This window comes from Ptychodera flava, chromosome 7 (assembly GCF_041260155.1).
Source record: "Ptychodera flava strain L36383 chromosome 7, AS_Pfla_20210202, whole genome shotgun sequence".
Classification (NCBI taxonomy): Eukaryota; Metazoa; Hemichordata; class Enteropneusta; family Ptychoderidae; genus Ptychodera; species Ptychodera flava.
The window spans coordinates 28,064,981-28,087,458 of NC_091934.1; the positions used below are offsets into that span (position 1 = coordinate 28,064,981).

The 22,478-nt window shown below is 38.8% G+C and overlaps 1 protein-coding gene across 1 annotated transcript; it reads left to right on the forward strand.

The window, feature by feature from the left end:
- Positions 1-7,720: 7,720 nt before the first annotated feature.
- On the forward strand, positions 7,721-21,724 carry LOC139137169 (putative methyltransferase DDB_G0268948). The gene is made up of 6 exons (XM_070705148.1): positions 7,721-7,938; positions 14,172-14,329; positions 17,505-17,724; positions 18,115-18,221; positions 19,512-19,646; positions 20,403-21,724. Exons 1-6 carry the CDS (start codon positions 7,813-7,815, stop codon positions 20,512-20,514), a joined length of 858 nt encoding a protein of 285 aa, XP_070561249.1. The 5' UTR covers positions 7,721-7,812; the 3' UTR covers positions 20,515-21,724.
- The last annotated feature ends 754 nt before the right edge of the window (positions 21,725-22,478 follow it).

A 22,478-nucleotide genomic window follows, 5' to 3' on the forward strand; every position in this document is an offset into this window, starting at 1 on the left:
CGATCATGGCAATGGCATAAAGTGAACTTTATTGTTGGTATTATGTTTTTGAAAATGTGGTGACCCGCCTTTCCTACCAATGAAAAAGCGATGACCGCCCCCCCCCTTTGCGGATTCCAAAATTACGATGACCCCCCCTGGATTTTGCCGGCCCCCGGCCGTAAAAACTGAACGGTCCCTTAGTCGTGAATGGGTCTCCGCCACAGGCGACTGTCTTTCTGCATTGCTGTCTTTCTCCATTGCTGTATTCGAAATACGTGGCTATCAGGATGAAGGGTGAAATGTTTAATCTTTAACACTGGTTATTGTACATTGTCGATAAAGCAACGCATGCCCATATTGCATCACAGTCACCTGTGGTCGGTCTATTCCGCTTGGCGTCTTGCCCCCATAGACGTGTGTACATATGCCTGAGAAGAAGAGGTCTTCCTTCTCGGCAGATAGTCTATGTAGCCGACACGAACACGAAATGTCTGATACCGGCTATCAAATAGAATGGAAAATAGTAAAGAATGAGGAACAAAGTCACTATCAGTAAAGCTGCAGGTAGAATAATTCTTCTCAGGCATATGTACACACGTCTATGGGGGTATAGACGCCAAGCGGAATAGACCGACCACCGGATGCGCTATTTTGCGGGTTGCGGGTTGCGGGTTGCGGGCATGAAAAAATGTGTGTTTTTTGATATCATTTTCGCCCTTCTCACACTTCAGATTTGTTCAACCGCCGATAAAAGCACAATTTTCAAAATCGTTTTCAACGCCGTTTCAAATAATTTTATTGTGGTGAACACGATTATAGTCCTAGGGGACGATTCAGAATTTACTTCCAGGGGGGGGGGTGGAGGATTTTCAGGGGGGGGGGGCCACCCATTTTTCCCAAGAAAATTTAGGGGGGGCCAGACAAAAATACCACAATCTTTTAGGGGGGCCAAGGAAAAAAAACATCAATTCAATATTTGCCCAGAATTTCTGATCTCTACAAAAGAGCACCATAGACGCTACCTGGGTGACAGATAAACTCAACATGTTTAGTTAAACTCCTTTAGCTGCCAAATTCGGTAATATTCACAGCGGTTTGTTTTATGCATCTACTGCAGTATCTTGTTCTCCTCCCTGAAGCGTTATGAAATGTCCAGTATTTAGCATGTCAATACAAACCATACAGTGAACAGTCTGGGTTGTTTTTGTTGAAAGAGATCTCAAGTCCAGACTAGAATTCATTTATCAACAATAACAATGGTCATTTATGTTCACACTGGTATGTTGCTAAATACAGCATTGGGTGTTCTATGTAGTGATAGAATAAAAAAACAAATACTGATACACAGAGATGAACATTGAACAAATGCTAAAAATTACAGCAATGTCTTTTTAAGGTTGGGTTTACCTTGTACTGTAGCTTGTAAAGCAGTTGAAAGTTGCATGATAAAGAAGTGTTAATTTATGCAAATGTATGCAAATCACCTGATTTCTTGGCTTCTTTTGCCTCCCAATTTCAAAATTTCCAACGAATTTAACTCCACTCCAGCTGGGTCAAATTTTCTGAAATTTCACATTATGTTTTTTAAATGCTATATAACACAACAACTATCAATTGGTTTTGTTTGGCAATAAAGCTCTTACATTTTTAATATGAGGCATTTTGAATAGGAGGCATTTTAATTTTGCTGATCATGATTTTAATCAATTATTAGAGTGTCAGTCTTTAAACCCCTACAATTATGAAGATGGATAATGCCAAATAAAATAGTTGTTTTTTTCTACATGAATACTTTCCTTTCAAGTGAAATATTACATTTCAGAAAATACTGTCTAGTTTTCGACTTAAATTAATTTTTATCATTAATACAAAAATTGAGGTTTTTTACCCCAAATATACACCCATTTCATCCTTTGAGTAAACTACTGCTACTGCTACTCTTCTTTTCTGCTCCTTTTTTCTCTGTTTCATTCTCATCAATTTTACCCTTTCTAAATTTTTTAAATGTTCTACATAACTTTTTACAGTGCTTACATCTACTATAAACTTTTTTGAAAATAAATTTATGGCCGTCTCATCTTCAAGGTGCTTTTCAGCGAATAGGTTTTAATGTTGAAAATAAAAATATTATGTATTACTCTCAAAAATATATGGTGAAAAATTTACAAAAGGGTTGATTTTCCAATAATCCTGTATGTGCATCCAAAAGATCATGTGGCACTGCACCAATGCTATGGTGTCGGATTGTTGAAATGTTGTGTACACAAGTAATTTGCTGTAGTCCAAGAAGTGATCTCAGTGTGTATGAGGCTAGGAGAAATGTGGATAGGCTTACACATTGTGTATTGATGCTAATACTTTTGTGTCCCATTCATTCTGATATGTATAATCAAAGATTTCAAAGTGGCGGCTGGCAGAAAAGGCAAAAAAAACCAAATTAACATGTATTGTTTCGTGTCACATGCGCATCATGACGATTTTAAAATTAAAGTTTGTTAAAAAAATTTGAAATATGAATGCTCTGTCAATTTTGAAAAATACTGCTGACAAAATGTGAATTTTGACTTACACAGGGTTATCTGCATTTTAATATGAACATTGGATTGTGAATGGAATGAGCAGAATAACATGTGAATTCATGTTTTGGATAAGGTGTTTTGTTCAAGAAATGTTCTAAAATATTCCTCAGCATCGTTGCTTTCAGTGGCAGCTACTTGGTTTTATGACAACCAAATTAGAAAAAAAGAGAAAATTAAAAGCAAGTTGGCTTTCACCAATTTTAATTCCTAATGTTTAAAACTTTCACCGTGAGTCTGCAAATATTCAGCATCATCAAATGAAAATGTATGCTGAACGCCTGTGCATGTACATGTACATCTCACTTTCCAGAAATATCTGGATATCTGCAAATGAGATGTACCATTAAACGTCAAGATATATATCACTTTGCCAATTATCTGCTCCTCTGATTTTCTGTTAACCATTTCTAACTGACATCTTTGCTTGTCTTTGTGTGCATCATATGTATCAGTGAGACATAACGAAAAAAGTATTCATATTTAGTAATTAACTTTTCTTCAGAAATTTACAACCAGATATGTTTATTGCTACCCTTTCCAAAAGTATGCCACTTGCAGTCCCTGCAAATCATTCTTTTTATAGTCACATAACCCTGAAATGATTTGTTTTATCATCGATTAAATGTCCACTACAGTTCCTGCAACTTGTTAGACTGGATATGTCTATAATGTATAAGCATGCATGTATATATTAGCGGGGGGGGGGGGGCATGGAAAAAAAACAGGAAAGATGAGGGGGGGGGCCATAGATTTTTTCTATAATTTACTAGGGGGGGCCATGGAAAAAAATCACCGAGAAAATAGAAAATCCTCCACCCTCCCCCTGGAAGTAAATTCTGAATCGTCCCTAGGAAACTTTTCAAAGTCACGCTGGATCAAATGCTTGAAGGGGGCATACCGGCATGGAGCGACTATCATACTGCAGGTGCAAGTCATACGTTCATGATATTAGGAGATAAATTATTGAGAGCTGCAGAACACAAACTCATCCAAAAATATTCCAATTAGATCGATTCCTGAAAATAAGGCAACGCACCGGCGTGTTTTTCCCACTGAAATTCTCGCGTAAAATGTTAGCAGAATGTCGTTCTCTGAGGTCGCGACCTCGCTTGAACCGAAACGGCAAAGTAAACTAAGTCCTTTGTTGTACGTCTTTTTCTTTTTAAAGATTTCATGAAAAATACACGGCATTTACAATACACATCACTTCTACGCTTTTTAAGTCAAATCTTTCCTTATGCATTGCATTTAACTAGGTATTGTTTAATTTTCTGTATGAGTTGCCCTGGAACCGAATTGTGAATGGATGCATTACAGAGAATTTACTTCCTATGGCCTGATACTAGAAATGTAACAATTTTCATTCCGCGATAAGTGGCGACATTTCCGAGGCGCGATTTTTTTTTGTCAGTCTGGTATTACGTATATTTCTCACTCACATCCATGGCAAGAAAGAAAAGTGATTCAGATCCCTAATTATTTGTAATGGCCAGGCAGCTCGGAATAAATAAATTGGTCCTCGGAATCGCCGCTTTTAGTTTAGCAGATTTTGATTTTTTTCAGAAACATGACGTATTTTCACCCATTTGGTTTGGTCTGTTATAGCATCTTTAGTCCAAAAATCAAGTTTACAGCATTGATGTTTTCAACAGCCTTCAAATATACAGTATTACGTTAAAATACACCATATAGTAGTGTTTCATTAATTTTAACCATCTTGACCTGATGGTGAAATATGGACTTCGCAGGAAAAGGGATACTGTACGATAGACCTGATCATCATTATTGATAATAGACACATTCTAAAGGTTTTATTTCTTATATACTAAATGCCATATTACATATATTAGAAATCTAGCCATAATTCTAAAAACCCGCAGCCCGCAGCCCGCAACCCGCACTTTAGCAGATACCACCGACCACAGGTGACTGTGACTGAACTTAGCCTTGCTTCAAAGCTGTGGTTTCTGAATGTTTGAGTGGTGGGGGTGAACGCGATCATTATTGTGTTCTGGTTCCATATTAAAGGCGTGAGCGAGATGAACATGATACAGGTGAGGTCCATCCGAAACTAACTCGCTACTGCGCAGACTCGAATGCAACGCGTTCGATCGAGAACCTGACCCGGGCTGCCAAATTTCAAATAGGTTTTTTATGAAATAGAAGAGACACAAGAGAAGCTGTTGCAAATATATTATATTTTGTTCGAAAAATCACCGACTTGAACCAAACCTAACTTCGATATGTACAAAAACAGCTCTGAAGCGAATCCCTCGGTTAATTGTTAAGTTCTAGTCGTAAAGTATGTCAACACAAAGACGTCAAACAAAAGAAATTGCTGACACAATGCATACAATTGTCGATCTCAGGAAGTGAAGATACACAGTTTTTAAAGTCTTTTTACTTAAAATCCTGAGTGGTGTTTTAAATTTACACCTTTGGCGCCCTTAAGTCCGCACCATACAACGGGCATTATGATAGAGAAAGTGTTTATTTAAGTATTTGAACAAATAACAAGACACTGTATCAATGTGTGATCGAGGTATTTCCGGAATTTCAATACGTATGTTCCATATAATTTAGCTTCACACATGCTAAAGTCATGTTAAGGGGGTTTACAGGGTGTTAAACATTCTGTAGTTTTCGTTTGTTTTGTGTATACTCCGTGTGGCAAATGTAGGTGTTTGAAACGACTGGTTATGGTATTACATGCTAATGTTCCGAGATTCCGTAGATCATAATCTGACCGGCCAACCTCGGGACGTACGTCCATGGGATGACCGAGCTGATTGTCCCACATTTGACATCAGATGCAGGCTTTGAACTCGTGATAATTGTCATATAACATGTCATAACCTGATAAATGCAATTGTAACAGAGAGAAAAACACAGGACGGAAGCGAACGGTACAAATTCGAAGATGCAAATTTAATCAGTGCGTATTAACTTCGTTGATTACGTTAATGTGTTAGTGCCTAAATCAGAAGGTGTCTTTTTTCGAGTCTTTTCCCAGGGATATCTACCATGCCAATAATACGTGAACCAGCATGATAGGCTAGGTTGTCAAGCTTTCATACACTATGGGGGGATTTAAATCCCTTGGGACAGTTCCAGGGAAAACGACTCACATTGACAGAACCATTAAAAAGTATTTGTCCTAGCTTTGTTTTGTCTCTAGGGATGAAACAACCTTTTGAAATTTTACGTCACCTAACTCTTCGAAACTGCATTTTTCCCTGAAAACTTCCTTCCGTCTTTTAACTTATGAGCTGCTACGAGTTGTTTGGTCAGGGCGATTAGCTCCTGCGTTGGTGATCGGCAGAACCATAGACCCTGGAGCGAGATCCAGGGTCAATATACTAGGTCAAATCAATGAACGGCATTAGGGAAGAGCAGTTAACAGATATGGACTGTTTTCTTTGAAAAACTATACACAGATGGCGATGGACCGTGGCGAGGGTAAAGTAATTGTACAGGGTACTGCAGGCATTATTCGTCCAGACGTTATGAATATGATCAATAAATGTCATATATTGAACTTTTTTCATTATCCTCCCCGTGTGTACCTATTACCATGAAGTTAAAAAAAGGTAAGGATCCTTCATTTTTATAGCTCCACGCTATTACTTTACCCTGGCTATCTCAGTATAGTATTTCCATGGATGATTTTTACATCCATGGTATTTCAAAGAAAACGGTCAAATGAGCTGTTAATGAGTTATTTGGTCAGGGCGATAAGGCCCCCCCCCCCCCCGGCCGCACATCATGATTGCAGATTCTGGAGCTTATAGGGGTTCTTTTGATTATTGTATTAATAATGATGTGTCGGCTAAACAAAAGACCGGAAGAGCGATCGGGCGAGGGGGTTGAATGAATATGTGGAAAAGCAAGGATGTTGATAATGTAATGTCATTATCACCTTTTCAAACCCTGGTTTTCAAGTTGAAACTTGTCTTCTTCCCGAAAATTAATACCTGGAACACGTTCTCTTGCATTTGTTAGATCATCGATGCTTTTCACAAACCTTTCATATCTCCAAACTTTGTCAGTTTTGTCATTGTTTCAGCGGAATTTTTATTATTTGTTATTGCATGGAGGTAGCTTGTTTACCTCCGATTGTTGTTCCTTCTGCTGCTGTACGAGCTTTATCACAAAAAAAAGATTCTCTATTTTTGCATCGAACGTGCCCGGAATACCGAAAACGTTGGACACCGGGAGCCTGAGCCCGCGTCGCGCGTGTTTATCTACAATTTTACTTCTGACATGAATAATCAGGGTCCCTCACATTGTGGAGGGACCGTTGAATAACTTGCGTATAAACACGTTATACTTGGTGTACGGAGGGGGGGGTGGGGGTGGAGTTGCAGTCAGTTGCCATAAGTCTGGGATCAATTCTCATGAAGGTATTAATAATACTCCATGCTATATACAAAGCGGCTCGTACGAAGCAGGGAATGGTTGATCCATAAACTAACTGATGACGTCATCTCGCCTCTAACTAAATGCTTCCCTCGTTCATTGCAGATAAACGATGGCCCATACGATTCTACCATATGACGTCATTTTTTCCACTGCTGATAGGTTCAACTATACTACATCAGTGACGTTTTGCCATGACCTTTGTTTCGGCCGTTGATTAGCCAATCAGTAGTGGAAAAAATTACATATGGTAGAATCATTCTGCAGGCCACATTTCACTGCGCTTGGTCTAAAAACACGGCCGATTTCTTCAAGATGATGCGAGTAACACATTCATCGGCGTGATTTTTGAGGGGATGGTTAAATTTGTGATCCAACTAGGTATATGGGAGTGTAGTTGTGAATGTTTTGTGCGAGCGCACGGCCAGTTTACAAATCGGGTGGTGTGTTTTTTGAGTGACTGTGTTGCACACCTTGTGAATATTTAGGTTGCAGTGGCGGGCATATCGACTACGGGATCAATAGATCGATCCGAAAATCGATCTACTTAGCAGACTACCCAGCTAAGGAGCGCCTGTGATTTGCACACTTGCAAATTCTATCCCCTAAATCCCATATCATTATTGCCACCCCCGGGCATTATAATTATGCGATCCGTGATCAAGCTGAATGTACAGTGTTGCCTTGTCACGGTGTCGCTGCGCAGCGCATACGAAGAAATCAACTTTCGCTACATTGCGCAGGCGCGGTAACCTCTCACGCAGACGTCGAAGCGTACGCATCACTGCATCTCTGAACTCCGAGTTGACAACCTGCAACAACGCAATACGAAATGGCTATGGACGGAGCTTTCAGCAATTTTTTCAGCGGGTCCGACCTTACTGTGGCGTACAAAAAGTTTCGGCCCACGTACCCGGAGGAGCTCGTCAAGGAGATTGTGAAGTTTGGTGGCGAGAAGGTTAGTGCTTTTCAACTGTGCCAGACCCGTACTCTATTCCAAATACGTCATAGTCCTTATCGAGTGTATACTGCAACGGGGCTATCTCACTACTGTACTGTACTGGGGTGGCTGAGAAATCCGTGGCACAATTTTCAATTTTCAAATGGTTTTGTCGTCTTGATTATTAACTTTTAGGCCTATTTCTAAATTTAAAATCTTTGGGCTGAGATTGAAATATAGGAAACAGGTGTATACTGCTGTGAGGATGGCACTTTACGGCCATTCAAATTTCCCTCTGACAAACTCTATTTCCCACAATTCGTATTTCCGTTTTTTCAATTCCCAATATACCAAATGTACGATTTACCCATTTCATTTTGGGCGTAGCAGCTAGCTGCAGCTGATAGTATCTATCTTGGGCCTAGGAATGCATCAAATTGTGACAGTTATTTGCGCGGGTAACTCGTTCAATGGATCGAGTAACGAACATACAAAGAACAATAGTCTTGCGGCCGCCGGAAAGGAAAGTCCGATATAATCAGTTTGACCTGACGTGCTGAAGTTTTGCGCGCTTCCCGTCAACGTCGCAAACTGGAACATTGTGTAAAATTGTGACAGTCATCAGCCCAATCAGAGCGCGGCATCCACATTTTATTTTATCTGATCAATTTATTCAGCTGACAATCTTTGTACGCAATGACGTTCTCCTCATATCATAGTTTTAATCCGTAGGGGATTTTTTTTTCTCAGGGCAGGGGAAAATTGACAGGTTTTTTTTTTTATCAGAGGGTAGGGTAGCTTCATGTCTCAGTCTGCTGGGGAAATGGAATGACAAAATTTCGAGGGGAATTTTTTCCAGGGCAGGGGAAACCGGCAAGTTTTTTTTCGCCACAGGGCAGGGGAGCTTCAAACATTCACAGTGGGGAGGAGAAACAGGCAAAAATATGTGGGGAGCGGGTAAAAATGAAGTTTGAGTGCGGCAGGGTAAGTCGAAAAATGTTCAGTGGGAGGGCACATTATGAACAGCTAATTAATTACCCTCATGACTTAAAATTAGTCAGTTCACATTACTTGTCATGTACAATGTATCTTATCATGGTAAGGACCCCTTTAAAAGTGCATTGTTCGTTGGCTGCACCTGTACGTTTGCCGTCAGTCACTCGGAGCAATGCGCATAGTGACCGTGGGCTCAGCCGAAAATGAGGGGTGGGAAAGACTCAATTGATGGAATGTTGATGGTTCCAATTCATCTGATACAAAATTAAGTGGGGCGACGCCGATTTCAGTATTGTTAGACCAAAAATATCGTTCCTTTGATTTTTTTTCTGGCCAAGACGAGCAAAGGAATGTGGAGAGCGATTTTTAGCGAAGTTCAATAATCCCTACTTATTTTGCATAAATATATGTCTGCGGAGACAAACAAGAAATACAATTTTCAGCGAATAATGTATTCATTATGTAACGGAACAAAAACACTACAGTCCAAGCTGAAATGTTTTCTTCAGCGGGTCAATTGTTCTTTTCAATATTTTGTTTTCGGTCTGGTTGCATAGTGTCATCCGGCGCCTGACAGTAATTAATTTCATTGCCACAATTTGATATAAACCTCGTTGCTTTCTGGTAGAGCATTTCTACCTCAATGGCTATACAGGTTGACTGTTATAGCAGAAAATGGCCACTTGGAGCCAAGTATATGAAGCTGTATTCAATACTGATGACTTAAAAATTCATCTGTCGGGAGTGGACAATCGCAATGCACAAAAGTTATACAGTTTAGCGTTAAATTAGTGGAGGAGCGTAGAGAGCGCCGTCGAGCGCGGCTGATCTTTCAGTCTACAGTAATTGTTGAGTTGCATAAATGTGCTTTTCAGAGTACAACAAGCAAATGTAAAAAACGCATACAGAACAAAAGTATCAGAATACGCTGGGTCTCTCAGACCATGGATGTACAAAAATAGATCTATTTTTGTACATCCATGCTCAGACTGCCTGAAGGCGCGTCCTCATGTCTGACCACGGCCCCTTCACGGTCTGACCCTGGGGTCTGACCAATCATTTCGCCAACGTGTGTTAGACGACGGTCTGGCAGTACTGTCTACGTACAACGGGACCGTCAATCGATAATAAAGCTAGCTTGCTACCTGCGTAATTTGTTGGAGGGGGTGGGTTATGAAGAGCTTATTTCGTTTTGCGTTTCAAAACCACATAAGGATTTTCACATTTTCCTTAACTAGCCGCGTCCCACTATTGGAAGAATTGAAGAACTACTGGGCTTGGGAGCGACCAAATGAATTACAAATGATGTTATCTTTGATTTAGATACTTGTGAAGTGCAAGACGTGCGGTATATTTGCGTTCACCAAAAACACAGTGAGACTGCATTGAGATGAAGAAATTAGAACTACAGGAAAGGCATGTAAAGTGTTGTGAGAGCGAGAACTGACATATCAAGCATCAGCTGTCGGAATGTCAGTTTGTGTTTTCTAACGAGACGTTCAAGTTTACCAAACTCTTCCAAAGCCCTCAAAAGTGAATTCTGTAAGAGTTTAGTTTCAAAGTGATTAAAGTGTAGTTTCGATATTCCTTTGTTTTGACTCGAACAGAATTCGGACTGTGTAGGAACGTGTGTGAGTGTAAGCCAAGGCAGTCGTTTTAACACCATTAATTTTTGTTCGACTGAATTTTTTTTTGTTTTTTGGGGGTTTTGTTTTGAGGGGGGGGGGGGTGAATTACGTCGGTCGGTTCGTGAGACATTCTTATCATTGACGACCCTCATGTCGTCTTAGCCTGAAGCTTGCACGTCACAGCTTGTCTGTCAACAAATTTATGGACAAATCCAAGGTGGTTGAGTAACTCGCTGGGTGAAAATGTGAAATAGTGAAAACAAAGCGGAAGTCTTTTCCGGCTCTTTGTTTTAACCAAATGAAGAAAGGTCACAATCGCAGTGTCGATTTTGAGAACAATGAAAGTGTTCCTCCATGACTATTGTATAGTACTGCGTTTGTATCCCTGTATTTCCTCACTAATTGCTTATAACTAATTTCCAATGGTGGAGTTTCTCTCGTGTGTGGCGTACAAAGATGTCGCCCAGTTCATAGCGTTCATGCTTTCATCGATGAAAACTCTGAGCCTCCTCCAGTCTCCACGACAAAGGTATTCACCCTTTTAGCGCCAAAGTCGATTTTTGTCACCTCTGCAAAATATACCATAGTTAAATTTTTTTTTCAGACTTTTGCCAGTTTTGATAAAAAAATGGAGCCATTGAAATGTGATGTCTCTTTGCTCCAAAATTGTCGAAAAACTATAGAAAAATTCGTAAAAATTGTAAAATGTTGCTCCTAAAGTTTGGGTGGAAAAATTACAGCACTTAGAGGGTTAAGCAACCGTCCATTCTACGAGACTGCGGACAATTAAAATACGTGCATAGGAACACGGAGGGACCGTGATAGGAAACAAAAGTCGTTGTAAACCTTTTTTCTTCATTGAAACGTTTGAAGTGCAAAAAAATCAATCAAAAATTATGTTCTAAGCTTTTCCCTATCAGTGTATTTCTGTCAAATAGGTTTTTACAAGGCAGACGTTTTACTTGCATTTGAACACAGTCCCTCCGAGGGACCGTGATTTGAACAATAGGCAGTACCAATCAAAATTCATTAGGTTGCATGCATGAGCACGATTTCCATGGCTTACAGTAACATAGTGCAAGTTAATACACGATAATATCGCCACTAGGCGGCCATTTTGTTATTGTATATTTCATGCTCTAAGTCATGAACTGTTATTTATCAAGCAGATTTTATTCAATCTTGCCAAACAGCAATGTGCCATGGTACATGTCATTAAAACACATAAAACTCCATGAAAGTAACACTCTTGTGAACCTATTTTATAGTCATGAGCGGGCAGGAACGTTGCGTCTAACAGGATACTTCCGACTCTAAAGGGACTGTGCCCAACTTTTAAAGGACAACAAAGGGCTAAAATCAGGCAAGCAGCCAATGTCCATTACCATCAATTCGAGAACCAGGGATTGAAAACTGCCCCTTTTACCAATTCAGTTATTGCTTCCACACCATTAGTAACTTAAAGCGTGGCAAGGCAAGGCCATCAGAAGATATTCGCCACTGGCCTGATTTGTATTTTGCGAGTGTGACGGAGAATCAGTGCTATTAAAGTGTCCCCACCCACTCAAGAAAACAACTCGATGGGCCGCAGACGACTAGCCACTCGAGTTAACTCTCTGAACTGAATCTCGACGAAGAAGGACAGCATCTCCATGTTTAGTTGGCAAAGGTCAGATATTTTCTTCCTGACATGATCGGGTTCAGAGGCATAGCAAGACAAGACTCTACTCGGCAAATATCTGCCAATCCATCATGCCGAGAGTAGAAAATTCCATTCAACTCACATGTGTATTGTCTTCACAGGCACCGGAGGTCAAGCGATGACGCAACGTTTAATTGTTCTATAGTCTGTCTATAACAGAAGAAAACTGAATACGGGATAGTTGGATTTTATTAACTGAAAGAGATTAAAATGCGGAACTTTTCACATTGTTTTCAGAAAAAGAAAAAAACAGTCTTATCAGATGTTACGTGTATCTTCTGGCATTCAGAATCAGCATATCCGGACACAGCAATGCACTTTGTAAGCTGAATCGGTGCATATTATTATCAATCGTTGGTAATGAGCCCATTATCAGCAGGCTAACATGTCCTCAACACGTCGACTTTTCTCGACACATCGAGGGTCTGTGCCTTTGTGTAAACACCTCATTCGGAATTTGTCTCGCGATCACGCGGAAGTAGCTTGCTTTTGAGACCAGTTAGTCTGGAAGATCCGTCGCTCGAGGGCGCTCAGTAAGAGTTGGGGCGCGCAGAGAGCGTCCTCCAGAGTCCAGAGCCCCCCTGCAGTTAGTTTGCCAAATTATGAACAGACGAAGAAGAAAGTGCTCTTATTTTCAATTCGGCTCCTGTCACTTTCATTGATATCAATTCCATGTCTTCGAGCAACATAAGCAAGAACAAAAAGGCTATTTTCCAGAAAAAAAAGACTATTTTCCAGTGCGAAGGAAATAAACTTATTTAGGGCATAAACAACTACAAGTTCGCTTAAAAATATTGCTTTAAAAATTAAATTTTACTCTCTGAAACTTTAAAATTACTGCCGTTTCTGCTTTTCAGCATCGGTGGCTGGTTGTTCGCCATCAGAAAACCTGATTGTTATTGGGCCTATTCGAACACACGATCACGATCATTATTGGCCAATCACGATCATGATCGTATTAATCGAACGCGTCCCAGGTCTAAGACAGGAAATACATCACGGCACGGTTGGTGACCTCAAACCAGCTTTTGTTAGTCTTAGCATCAGTAGCTTCATTGACAAAAATGCGCACAGTCAGTTACCAAAAGTTATCTGCCCTTCGACAGACCAACTACAATCTAGGTAGTGGCGAAAGTACAGGAGAAGTCTCTTACAACAGTCTTCGCAAACAGTGACGTCGACTGTGTCATGCTATCACCGGTCATAGACAGTAGCTTCCCCCCAGAGTCTACTGTGTATGGACCAGTACAATACAAAGACAATAATATTCACCTCAATCGATAAAGTGAAAACAAAAGAAGCGTATCTTTTTACGCCTCTGTCCATTGGGGCGTCCTGCGAAGATAATCATTCTGTCTGCAGATCATAGCACTAAAAATAACCTGTGTCACACAACATAGATTCGAAGGTGAGTGGAGCTAAAAGAGACAATTTTAGCTCCATGGTAGAGCTAAGATTATTTATTCTCTGTTTTGAGAAACTGTCCCAACTGAAAGGGACAAAGTCGCTCTTTTTTATACGTTAGTGATATCAAGAAAACATGGAATCTTTGCATTCAGTCACTGAGTGTGCAAAATGGCGACGGTAAATAACTGTAAAAGAGTGTAAAAGTACGTAGTTAACCTACTGCGCATGCTTTGTCGTATCAAGTTTGTCGCGAAAATCTGCTCGAGAGCCTAGTACACAATACCCAAAAGGCTTTGAATAAATAAACGGGTATGAGAAAAAAATTTTGACAAGGGAATTTATCTTTGAAATAAACAGGATAACATATCCCAAAACACAACAACTGCACAGCAAAAGCCACAACAACGTACGGTCTGCTCAAAAAATTATCACAAATAACGATCGCTACATTCCCAAAACATTTACTGATACCTCGATAAAGCACTATTTATTAATCTATTTTATTTTGCTATCCACAGCTTGGGGATCTGAAATTCGTTGTTGATGTTGGCTGCGGTTCGGGGCAGAGCACTGGTGTGTTGTCTGACTATTCTGAACGTGTCCTCGGTGTTGACATCAGTCCAGACCAGATCAAACAGGCCAAGGCCTCAACCATGCCCTCTAACGTCGAGTTCAGGTAAGATCAGCGACACCGTCGGTTCCTGTAACCGCAGTTATAAAAGCCGAAACGTTCCAATGATCGAGTTCCTAGGCAATTATACAGACTTTTATTCAAGTGAAACCCTTTTCGGCTATTGTTTGTAACAAAATGACATGAGTGGATTTGTTCACTGTTATCAAGTTCAGTTTCTTGAGGTCGATACATACCATAGGAAAATGCTCTAAACTTTAGCCATTGAAGTGCATCTTCATATGGTATGCACAAGGTGCAATCGTTTGGACTCCATAGGGGAAAAGGGTAAAATCTTTAAACTGAAAAAAGTTTGCTTTCATTGCATAAATCGTCCCTCTGTTTTGACGTAATTTTATTGTTAAATCGTGGATACTGGTTCGCATATTTTTCCAACCCAGAAAAACTTCAGATCTTCAGCTCTACTGTTCCGTGAAGGGGTAAATTATCTCCTGATAATTTTAGACAACGTCAATGAAATGAGATCTGCAAGTGGTATAGTTTCACAATTGATCATGAGAAGATGGACGACAAGAATGGCTAAATATCGCATAGCGACAGAAACACACGCCCTCAACAGTCGTGGTGACTAAATGCCAACTCTGTATGGCGGTATTCAAAATGGCGTCGACGCCAGACTTTGTCGTGTGCACAAGGAAAGAATCATGCACACTAGGTCTTTCATGTGATTTGCTCCAGCAAGGTCAGTTTCATCAACGATTCTATGAAAATGTCCTTCTACGATTCTCAACTCTACAACAAAATCGCATGATTTTCTCAAAAAAATAAAACTATTCAAATGATTTCTCACCTTCCGCCCATCTTTTCGGGTGTTTTCACGTGACCAAAAAAGAGGTTGCCTGTGTCTCAAACAAATCTTCTATTTTTGCCCGTTAAGGGTGCACTGCATCCAACACAGCGTATTTTGCTCAAAAATCACTTTTTTTGCAAATATTCATTTAATGTAAATAAAATTGGTAACCCAAGATTGAAATATTGGTTGGGTTCACCTTTTAGCCTGTCAAGCAGTCGTAAGTTGCGTGAAAAAGTTAATTTATGCAAATGTATGTAAATCACCCGATTTACTGGCTTCGGTTTCCTCCAAATTTCAAAATTTCCAAAGACTTAAACCCCACTCTGTCATGAGTAAATTTTCTGAAATTTTCACACAGTGTTGTTTAAATGACTATTTTGTTTGGCAATAAAATTCTTACATTTTGAATGAGAGGCATTTTAATTTGGCTAATCATGATGTTAATCAATTTCTTGCGTGTCCGTTTTTCAACCCTTGCCATTTAAGAATGAGGATAGATAATGCAAAATAAAATAGTCGGTTTTTTTCTACATGTACTCTTCTTTCAAGTGAAGTATTACATTTCAGAAAATAGCGTCGTTTTTTAATTAAATTAATTTTTATCATTTTTATCATAAATACCAAAATTGAGCTATTTTACCCCAAATATACACCCCTTTCATCCTTCGAGTAAACTACTGCTACCGTAGAAAACTATAGAGTCTGTGCTTTTTGAAAATATATAGTATGAGGGGGGTTTCCTTGTCATCTTTGATGAGAAATGTTGATTTGAAAAAAAAAACTGTGTTGGCAACGTACAGCTCCACCTTAAGATGGGAAACTGAATGCTGCTGTTTCAAATTACTGCACATGATATAAAGCTGCGCAGACTTTCAAGACACTCGACATATTATTATACTTTGTTACATTCATAACTATCGTAGTCTAGTTCTCTCTCCAAAACCAAACGACAATCAAATTGTATTTGTTCCCAGAATGATGCAAAATCCAAGGACATCTCTCTGTAAGAAATATGTGCCGTGTGACTTTGGCGATGCATTGTGAAATATCTACAAAGGTGTGACTACTTAATCTTCGTATGTGCTTTCCCGTCCATTTTTCACCATTTTAACAAATGCAGCTGGAAGTTAAGCGCATATAGCCAAGACAGGGTCTGATCGATGTCAGACAGACGTTGGCAGACAGATGTGGGAGGTAACATCGAGGACGAAAGTAATTCATTCAGTAGAAATATCTCTGTTTTATCGTGTGCAGATAGTCTCCTATCCAGTCGATTTTATATTTGAATGTAGAACCTCCAGAAAAATGGAACTATTTTTGATAGCAATTGGTTCAGTGATTGTGTGTTATTGACTGATTACAATATATCTATTTCATTCAAGGTAGAGAGAAATAGTATTCATAGACTGATTTGGGCAGAAAAGAGAAAACATTGTGTTTGAATACTGAACCTCGCCCTCCTTAAATACTCTGTGAATTCGTGTCATTAACAAACAGGATTGTCATTTATAGCCGACTTTAGAATGCAAACAATGCCATCTGTAGCCCGAAAAATTGACCAGAAATCGTGTTTTCTAAGGGTAGGGAGATGTGTTGCTTACTTTGTATACTTCGGCACGTAACATTTTGCAGACGACAAAAATTACATAAAGAACTTTATACTCATTCAGCCATTTTTTCTTGGCCCACAAGAAGACCTCATCTTGCAATGGTAGAGAAGCAGCCGGTTTATGAGTTCTTTTCTTGGCCTCGGCCATTACTCAGCCATTATCGATTTCTTATATTGATGTCTTTCACAAGGACAATATAGCACGCATTGCACTCACACGTAACCTTGTTTTGTGATATGTTCCAATATGGTCGCCAAGCGGCCATCTCCTCAGTTCTTTCATGTCTGTTGCAATAACTCAGACATACTTGACAACATGATACAAAGGTAGCAAAACGATGTTTTCCTTTTTGCTAAGTTATCATTGACACTTTAATACAGTACTACAGTTAGTCATTTTATATCACTTTTTGTGAAAGTATTAGTACAGTGAACGCATCTTTAGAGTTCGCCTCTAAAAAGTGACATACCTACTTACATTCTTACATTCATACATATTTACGCACTCGCATATGTGGATGTACTACTTAGATTTAGACTGTATATACTTTATTGTAATATTACAACACTAAAATGATTATATATCACTTTTTGTTAAAGCATTTGAACTGTGAATGTATCTTTAGAGTTAGCCTCTAAAAAAGTAACATACCAATCTACTTACATTCATGCATATTTATGCACACAGGTATGTACAGAAACTACAAAGACTTTAGACTGTATATTTGTTTAACTGTTTTCAACGTTTATGTTGTCAGTGTTGGAAGCTGTGAAGCCATACCTGTGGACGCCCTAAGCGTGGACCTGATAACTGTTGGCACCGCCGTGCACTGGTTTGACCTCGACAAGTTCTATAAAGAGGTCGACAGGGTGTTAAAACCTGGTGGCGCTCTTGCGATCTACACTTACAATGACACACAGGCAGAGATAGAGGGCGATGCCGAGAAGTCGGATGAAATTACCACCATGCTAAGGAAGGTATGTGATCTGTAGGGGCAACACAATAGTGGAGTGATACTCTCGGCATCTATTTATAGGAATTCTGCAGCGTCACTCCATTTAAGTATCTCCGGTAAAGGCAATTTTTCAAATGCCTCGAACTTTCTGAATTGAGAATGGACAAAGGTAAGGAAAGTACCGTACCAGTGAAATTCATTTCTGAGATTGTTTAATATTAGTCTTTCAGTTCAAAAATGTAAGAGTACACCATTGATTTAAAGATCTACACAACGATCATATGATTTTGCAAAATTCATCATATTGATTAATGAATGTTTCAGCCCCTAGTTTATTCTCCATCATGGCCAAAAAATGTCCTTTGCCAAGAGCAGGCAAACGTCTAACTTAGTCTATCTTTCCACCTTCCAGTTAGAGTACGAAACCATGAGTGTCACTCGACCAAAGTGGGAATACTTGTTCAACGATCCACAGAACACATTCAGCTTACTTGAGCTCCCTTATCGTGACTCCAGGAGGTAAAGGAATTTCTGTTACCGTCTCTTTTGACTCTGACCACTATCACCAAAAAAAGTTCCAGACCCAGAGTTCGTATATGAGACTACAACTTCACACTGAGCTCTGAAATATATATATATATATATATATATATATATATATATATATATATATATATATTATATGTATATATAGATATAGATATAGGTACATATATAGATATGTATATATAATGAATGTATTTACATACATATTCTGATCTGGTTGCTGGTTGTAGATTTTTTACTTATTTCCTGAATGATCTTAACACAACGTTTCGTCTGAAAAGTTTGGAATTTATCAGGTGAAAAGATGTCTACAAAAGAAAATACAGACAAAAAAAAACCCAGAACGAAATAAGACTAGTGTTCATCTAATGTACGTATTTTACATGCTGAGTTACAAAGTTACAATATTAAGTTCGCAGCTTGACAATTCTTTCCGTTTATGTGTGGGAGCTATTTGTAGAACCTTATATATATATATATATATATATATATATATATATATATATATATATATATATATATATATATATATATATATATATAGGACGAAACGTTGTGCAGATATAATAAACTATTTGAACCAGCAGATTGGTACGTGTGTAATATCCTACAAACGAACATTATAGGGTTATTCACAAAATACGGCCCTGTATGGACGAGGGCTCAGTGAGTGACGTATTGGACGAGCCGAATAACCCTATTATTATACACCTCCCTCCATTAATCGTCCGTATAAACTAATTCTATGGTAAATTTTGAGGGATGCAGCACGCGCGATATGAGTGAAACGCGCGCGTTTACTGCTCCCTTGTACAAGTCCCTTGCGTTGGCACGAAGCCAATTGATTTTCAGTGCAGTACAAGCAAACTTCGCTGAATGTTTAGTTTTTAAAATAAAAATCAATTGCATTTAGACTCAGTTTTGTGTTTAGCGTGTTTTAAACCTTATACTACGAATACATTTTGGTAGAAGTTGTTGTTATGTCTATAACTCACCGTAAAATAGTTTGTTTACATCTGATAATCATTAGGTCAAAGGTCAAACAGGCGCGTCGAGCGTCTCCCGTATTCCGGACTCCGCGTACTATACAAAATACGGAAAGTTATTGGACGGTCAAACTCCCATAGGTTACGGCAGTAGGTGTATAATAAATATATATATATATATATATATATAGATATATATATATATTTTTTTTTTTTTTAAATTTTTTTTTTAAATTTTTTTTTCAATTCGTCAATTTTTAATCATTTATTTTTTCAGATATGTTAAATTAGCGCTAAAGGATCGGAGAACTGTTACTGGTTTGGTTGGTTTGATCAAGTCTACATCAGACAGTAAGGAGTTCCTGAGGACTCATCCAAACGGTGATGAAGCATTCACTGACCTGCAGAATAAGTAAGTTCAGCGCTTTAAGATGGAACCCTGTAGTCCATGTAGCTCAACATATCCCTAACCGCCTCACCCAAAATGCCACTGCAAGAGCTAATCTGAAACTGAAAATATATTTAATGACCGTTTAATTTTACGTGAGTCCTTCTTTATTTTGCTTTTGCTTTGTTGCTATGCAAGTGGGATCAGATCTATATGTATGTATGTATGTATGTATGTATGTATGTATGTATGTATGTATGTATGTATGTATGTATGTATGTATGTATGTATGTATGTATGTATGTATGTATGTATGTATGTGTGTTTGTATGTATGTATGTGTGTATGTATGTATGTATGTATGTATGTATGTATGTATGTATGTATGTATGTATGTGTTTGTATGTATGTGTGTCTGTATGTATATATGTGTGTGTGTGTGTGTGTGTGTGTGTGTGTGTGTGTGTGTGGCTGTGTGTGTGTATGTATGTATGTATGTATGTATGTATGTATGTATGTATGTATGTATGTATGTATGTGTGTCTGTATGTATATATGTGTGTGTGTGTGTGTGTGTGTGTGTGTGTGTGTGTGTGTGTGTATGTATGTATGTATGTATGTATGTATGCATGTGTGTATGTATGTATGTATGTATGTATGTATGTATGTATGTATGTATTTATGTGTCTATGTATTTATGTATGTATTTATGTACGTACGTACTGTTCATACTTGAATGCGTCCATTTTTTTGCTGACAAATTGTTCTCTTTATTTTTAGAATAATGGCCGTACTGAAGACTGATAAATCTGCTGACGAGACCCAGATAACCTGTGTTTTACCCCTCTTTTTGGTAATGTCCAGGAAACCCATATTCCCATCTGCCGATTAAAACGGACCGGCAAACGGGCAAGTTGGCGCTGTGCAGGATTACGTTTAACACACACAAAAATGAAATGTTATTACTTTTATCGCGTGTCTAACGACGAATATGTATCTTTTACAACTTTCGAGAAATTGTTATGTTTTACTATCATGAGCAGCCAAAAGCGTGCAACAGTTAGACTGATTGGTGGCGCATTTCATGGAAGACATGCCTTTCATTAACCTCATCAATGTACTTCATGCACTCTGAAATGGCGAATCAAGAACAATTGAGCGATCAGCGAGCTTTTTGCCGCGCCGACCCATCTTGCAAAAGTACATGCACCACCCTGTGGAACACAAGCCCTAGCCAGTATCGTGAAAAGTCGGAACGGGATAAAAGGAGAAAAATATACAACGGGAGCTAATTAGACCATTTTATACTCTTAAAAGAATTATTTTAGTTAACATTTTGATGATGTCGCTTAGATCAGATGAGATTAGTGGTGTAATGTGACCAATAATTCCAGAAATAACGAGATTTTTCTATATTCGTTTTGTATGATATTACCTTCTTCATTCATTGAGTAGGAGTTTTACACCCGTTAGACGTAACAGTTTTCCTTTTTGATCTCTGATCGATAAATTTCTATAGAATGTACCTTCAGCTGCTTTGAATAGATGACCTTTGACACTGTCGATGATCAGCAAGATATAGCTCCAATCAAATACCTTGAAGTGAACGGATCGCGAAGAGGGTTTCGGATCGTTCCAGCCTTATATGTCTTTTAAAACGCTTGGTTTCGAAACTTTCCACAGACTTGAGGTGTTGCCATAAGTCACCCTGCTATCGGGCAGCTTTCTACATGTAACCCAGCTATCGGGCCACTTACAGAGTACACAATCCCAAGACCCCAGTTTGATCTGCCGGTCCCTGAAGACTCGTTTGAATAATAAGCATACTTACATGAAAAACTATTTCATACCTACACATAGCGTTTTCTTAGACACTTCGTTATCTCTCGTAACGACATACAATTTGTCAGTGCAACCTTTTTATTTCCACCCACAGTTGAGACATTTCTGAAATATATAGCTTGCAGTTCTGAAAGAAAATAGTTTATTGACAAACAAGATTATACCCAAACCGAACCTTCAAGTTTTTATAGTGCGCAACGATATTAATTTACAAAAAAAAAAAACTGTATTCAGAAAACCTTCAAATTCTCCCCCCGACAGATCATAAGACAAAAATTGAAAAACTGTTGTGTTTAAAACCTTTAAAAGATGTTTCAAAATATCTCAGACACCTTGCTACATCGTTTAGTGAAACAGACTCGTCGTCTCCTAACAAATTGTATACTTGTATTGAATTATTATTGATGTAGTTACTCATGGAGGAACAAATAAATGGAACCATATTATTCATTTAATAAGGGCTGTATCGTTGTATACTTACCTGAATCGCAAAGCTGACACGTTGGTGTCCATTAATAAACAAAACAGAAAAAAAGCAAAACCATTTAAAACCTTGATTGGTAATTTCTCAAAAGTTACTTATCTTAGAAGCGCAATGATACCGGTGACCAAAATCGCCGACCATTCCCCCCGAAAAAAATAGGGGTGGGTGTAAAATGACTGACCAAATGAGTTTATGAATGAAGAATAGATGAATGTCGGAAGAATGAATGAGTGAGTGAGCGAGTTTAGGAATGGAATATCCAATCAATATCTAGAGACCCTGATTTATTAAAAACTGAGCATGCGCCCCTAACTGGAAGTCCTTGACATATGTTCGTAGCTTTAAAAATATACGAAAACACGTGACCCATTCCTATAACCTGTCCATCCCCATTTCCAAGTGAAAAGATCCTCATTCACCACGGCGAACGATGGGATGGAGCCAAACCATGGTGATGAAAGGGGTTAGCAATAAATAAACAATGGGGTCACCGTAGGCCTTTTCTCAGTATTTTCTCACATGGCTTTGCG